The following is a 5,692-nucleotide window of genomic DNA, read 5'->3' as shown; positions in this document are numbered from 1 at the left end:
TAGTCCCTTTCCTCTCTTTCATTTCCTTCTTTTAACTGTTTCTACTTCTATTAACACTTCCATTAATCTTATCCAACTTGTTCATTCTCCTTGGGCATCGAAAATTTTAATCTTTTACCACATAAAATTCGTTTTGACTTATATATAACAAATAAGACATCCTAATGACAATCTCACTTACGTGGCGTTTTAAAATAAAATTGTTAAAATTAAAGAACATAGTCGATACAAAAAAAAAATCGAAAGATGAGGACAATTTAGAATATTGGCTATATATCTTGCGTATTGACATATATTCTGTACTCCTATTGATTATAGACACGTTCTCTATATTTACCATTTACCTTTACCAGACGTGCGGCTTTTTTGATTGTTTTATTTTATTGGTTTTAAATCCCAATGTACCACATCGGAATTAAACAAAGTTTAAGGGGTTAAAAATATATATGCGGATGAATTCAAGCTCTTGGGCTGGTTTAAAAGGGGTTTTGGAGAGAACAGTAGAGAAAGTAGAAATGCACATTTGAGCTAAGAGTTGGGGCTTGTTTTTAGGGGTCTGCAATAGGAGAAGGGAAATCAAGCTCTAGAACTCATTTTCAACATGTCTGAGTATTTGCCAGAAGAAGTGTTGATTGAAATTTTTCTAAAGCTTCCCACCAAGTCCATCATTCAGTGTACAAGTGTCTGTAAGTCATGGTATTCTCTTATTACTAGCCCTAATTTCATTTCCGCACACCTCAATAACCAAGATGATTACTTGCTAGTACGACATTGCTCCGGAGAACCAGTAAAAGAATTTTATGCTTTGTTCTGTGACAATGAAAATTTTGACCAGTATGAAAACTCACTTTAATATTGTGGGTAGTTGTAATGGGCTTTTGTGCCTTTCTGACGACCTGTGGGGTTATAGGGACCATTACTATATTTGGAATCCATCCATCAAAAAGTCAGTAAAACTCCCCGAACCAATTTTTATTTTCAGAACACATGGTCCCTTTGATCATACACTAGGGTTTGGGTTTGATAGTGTTACTAATGACTACGAGGTGGTAAGAATAGTACATACTGGATTTTCTACTGATAAGGTACCACCTGATGTTGAGGTTTTTAAACTAAGCACTGGTGTTTGGCAGGACATTACTCCTGTTTCTCCATCTTGTCTGTTTGTTCCGAAGACACCAGGGTTCTACATGAATGGGGCTTGCCATTGGGTTGCTTCTAAACGGAAAGGAGGGGAGAGTCAAAATATGATTGTGCTGTTTGATGTGCATGGGGAGACATTCTGGGAGATGATGGTACCGGATAGTTTAGTTAGGAAGTTTAGTGGTTTTTTTTGTGAGGGATTTGTCCTTTTTGTCTCAAATGGGTCACTTTGTTTGGCTGATAGTTCCTCTGGAAATGACAAAACAATTGATATTTGGATGATAAAAGAGTATGGTGACCCAGAATCATGGGTGAAACAGTTCAGCATCAGTTCAAGGGACATATCATTCAATGTTGGTGTTGTTGATGAAATTTTCTCCTTGTTTAATGGTGGTCGTCAGCGTCAGGTTGCTCATTTCTTGGTGAAGCCTATAGCTTCAAGGGAAAATGGTAAAATTTTGTGGAGAGCGGACAACGGACTCTTGGTTTCGTATGATCCTGTAGCTGAAAAAATTAAGAATCTGGGCATTCATAATGCTAACTGTTTAACTTATCGGAATGCACTTTATGTTAATACTTACAAAATGAGCCTTATTTTACTTGGTAAACTGACAGATAATTCTGCTGGTGACACTTGTGAAGATTTATCCAGTTTATGCAAGAAGGAGGCTAAAGGTGGGAGGAAATTTCATAAAGGAAACACTAAAAGAGGTCTGCGTGTTGTGTCTCCCTTGCACATCAGTCGACTGATGTACATGTCCAGAATGAAAGCAAAGAGGCTGCGCATGATAAAATGAAGAACAGGCAAGTTCAAAAATCTTCCTAGTCTACTTGTAGCCCTTAGCTTAACCCGTGGCAGGTTGAGGTTTTTGCTAAATGCACAACAGATATAATAGTTGATTCTATTTTTTGAGCTGGCATATTCTATACGAGACAGACACAAACCTAGAAAAGATTATTTTGCTCATATTATTTTTCAGCTCCTTTAGTCCTATAACATTTTGGATAAAATTCACTAATGTTTAGGTGCCTATCTTCTTAAACATAATGCAGCTAGTTCTTTTTCTAAAATCGTATCAATTTCTTGCTACTTGACATTGTTTTGCAGGCTTCAGGCTGACATTGGGGACCTCCTTTAATTGATTGGAAAGTCAAAGTTTCTTGAAGGAGCCAGGACTGCATGGCAATTTGTTATGCTCTTGGGTATTAAAACTCTTTGTTTAAAATAGAGGTTGTATATCTAATGTCTTGACTACTCCTAGGTAGATGTTTTTGGGCTCATCATACTTCCAGACATTGTGTTATTTTTGCAACTATCTGGTGATTGCTATTGCATTATCTGCCCAATTTCTATGTTATAGTAGGCTTAGTAGCAATGATACTAAAGACAGCTCTTATGAGTAGAATTTTGTTTTCTTGATGTTGATCATATGCCTTGTCAGCATTTCTTCCTTCTGCAATTTCATGATCTTAAAAGCATGATTCGCTAATGCTTTGCTTGTTCTTTCATCTTCCTATTCTTCTCTACGTCTTCCTACATGGAGGTTACTATTTGTCTTAGCTGAAAACTCCATTTCTAGTTGACATCGACATCCATTTGCATTTTGGGTTTCGTTGATATTGCTAAAAAGTGTTTGCAACCGCTATTTGCCATCAATGCTTCTTCCATCTTTTCTCTAGCCGAGGGTCTATTGGAATCAGCCTCTTTGCCCTTCCAGGGTAGGGGTAAGGCAACATACATCCTATCCTCCCCAAACCCCACTTGTGGGAATACACTGGGTTGTTGTTGTTGTTGTTGTTGTAACCACTATTTGCCGAAGTATTTTTTCTTCATGATAGGAATTGTGCTGGGTTGCTTTCTATGTTAGGTAGTTCCCATAGCATAGTTCTGAATCGTCCTGGTAGAAAACTACTACAAAGTTTGAGCTAAATGCCATGATTGGCATGTAATTGTTTTTGACAGAGATTTACACGGCAGATACTTAGGTGTAATATTGTCAACATGTATGACAAAGCTGATTGTTATCGTTTTTGATAAGTAAATCAATTGATTGATGAGAAACTGCACCAAGTGGGTGCAAATACGTACAAGCAAAAGTGCAGGCCCTTTTTAAATGTAGGAAATGAGGAAATGTAACAAACTTTCCATGACATGTACATTTGAAATTTTGAGGAAAAAAGCCAAAAGTGTATATTAATAAGCACTTATGTTTCAGCACGATACAAATACAGTCGATACAGTTTGTATCCTCTGTATACATTCTTGTATTTCGCCTTGGTTATAGTTGTTACATGTTGTTTTCGTTGTGTGAATGGATACAATTGTGCGAACAAATACAGTTGATACATGTTGTATTCATTGCTAGGCTGTATTCGTTGCTCGTTTGAATAAACAATTGAATAGTAGCTACGAACGGTAATTAGGCAAACTATAGTTACTAGGCTTTAAACTATAGTGCTTTATGAAAATTTCTCAAAAAATTAAGATAATAAAAAATTAAGCCCATTTTCTTGCGCACGATTTTCTTTTCTAACTAGAAAAGCTTAAAATTAGAAAGCTTCTTGTGCAAAAAAGTCAGAACAATACAACAACTAGTTGAGGTGAATTATTTGTCAAAGTACCTCAAAGCAGGGGTGTTCAAATCGAACAACAAAATCACACCAAACCGATTAAAAAACTCTGATAGGTGTATAGTGTAAAAAATGTGCATATTTAATGGTCGCATGAGAAAGCGACACGTGGAACTAAAGACAGAAGATAGATAAACCCGAAGGTAATGATCGCGCTTGTCATCGGAGAGAATGATACTCATAACAACAAAATTAATGCCATAATCCGGTAGCATTCAATGAAGAATATTCTACAACATTAAGTACATGATTCGTTACAGAGAATATGACATTCATTGCTTACCGTTACAAACCTTTCAATGGCCCTCATAATTGTTATTAAAGAGGAGCTTAATCTTAGGAACTTGTTCCCTAGGCGCGACTATAAATAATGAGTTCTATCATCATTGGAGAGGACACGAATTTTCTGACAAGCATACACTATATTCTATCAAAAGCTCAATAACATTTTACTTTCTTACTTATTTGTATTGTTGTTATTTCTCCCGGCAGCTCTGCGCCTGGAACAAAGATATCTGCCGTCTATTTCGATTTTAAGGCTAAGTTTTATATTTCTGGTTAATTCATCTATTACTTTTAGATCAAATTAATTCAGTTGTCTATAAATCACATATAAATTAAACTGTATCGTTTTACGGGTAAATAGTTTGGCGCCCACCATGGGGCATAGACAGTCGTGTAATTGAATTGATCCCTGCATCTGTTACTAACTTATTTGATTCTTTGTTCTTCAAAAAAAATCATTAAAAATAGCAGATAATGGTGTTAACAACACACACAACGTTGAGGCCTAAGGATATCAACCTCAGCACGAGGATTCAATAAGTGATACCCGTAACGAGGGGAACGAGGCCACGACAGTCCACGACGACCGATATCCGCGACATGTTCGGGAGGCAGCTCCTGAAGATGCTGAAGAAGAGCATGTCCTCGAAGCAGTCAGGGTCTTGCAGGAGAAATAGGAGGCCATTATAGGCCATCTCACACGGCAGGATAAGGTCATGAAGGAACTGAAGCAGGCATTGTCGGGCGCTTCCAACAATGCGAATGGGCGAGGCCCAGTTCTCCCCGGTGCTCCCGTAAATCAAACGACGCAGAGGGTCGACAACAATACCCCAAGGGGCAAGGTCGACTCTGATGGGGCTGGGGGGAACATATCAGGTCATAACAACGAGAGTGATCGCTTTAAAATCGAACTCATGCGATTTATGAGAGAAGTAAATGCTCGAATGGATCAAATTCTGGGCGCTCCACCAGTGCTGAAATGGCCGGAATCAAAGAAATACACCCAATTGTCGTACAAACCAATCGCGGTACCAGAACTAATCCCGAAGCAGTTTAAAATGCAAGACATGCCGAAGTTTTGTCACGACCCAAACCGTAGGGCCGCGACGGGCACCTGGTACCTAACTCAACTGAGTACCAACGTAACGTATCCTTTTATCATACTATCATGGGTAAATGAACCGGAAAGGCCGTCATGAGATAACTAGAGTTAAACATATGAGAATACTCGGCATGGGATGACCCAACATGATATAGAAGCTTATGCATGCGACATACGGGCCTATAAGGCTGACATGATCGTTTGTATACTCAAAACATAGGCTGACAAGGCCATACAAGTATCCATATAGATGACATCTGTCTACAAGCCTCTACGAGTACATAAATATCAGAAAGTTTGAGATATGGCCCCGCCATACCTATCAATACATGTCCAAATCATACTGACCAGATAGACAACTCCGGAGCAAGTGTAGTGCACGAACACCTTCCGCTGAGCTGATAGCCTACTTAGAGGACTCTCAATCTGTCTATCGGGACCTGCGGGCATGAAATACAGTGTCCCCAAATAAAAGGGGCATCAGTACAAATAAAGTACCGAGTATGTAAGGCATGACAGTAGTATATAAAA

At 38.4% G+C, this 5,692-nt stretch overlaps 1 protein-coding gene across 1 annotated transcript; it reads left to right on the top strand.

The window, feature by feature from the left end:
* Positions 1-818: 818 nt before the first annotated feature.
* On the top strand, positions 819-2,490 carry LOC107769511 (F-box protein At3g07870-like). The gene is made up of 2 exons (XM_016588734.2): positions 819-1,947; positions 2,252-2,490. The coding sequence occupies exon 1, from the start codon at positions 819-821 to the stop codon at positions 1,938-1,940; it is 1,122 nt and encodes a 373-aa protein (XP_016444220.1). The 3' UTR covers positions 1,941-1,947; positions 2,252-2,490.
* Positions 2,491-5,692: the final 3,202 nt, after the last annotated feature.

The sequence above is a fragment of the Nicotiana tabacum genome, chromosome 2 (genome assembly GCF_000715075.1).
Source record: "Nicotiana tabacum cultivar K326 chromosome 2, ASM71507v2, whole genome shotgun sequence".
Taxonomy (NCBI): domain Eukaryota; kingdom Viridiplantae; phylum Streptophyta; class Magnoliopsida; order Solanales; family Solanaceae; genus Nicotiana; species Nicotiana tabacum.
This window is presented reverse-complemented; position numbering and strand designations above follow the sequence as displayed.

Bases quoted from the DNA above. Each gene is read 5' to 3' on its own strand.
- LOC107769511 (XM_016588734.2), top strand. From the start codon at position 819: ATGAAAATTTTGACCAGTATGAAAACTCACTTTAATATTGTGGGTAGT.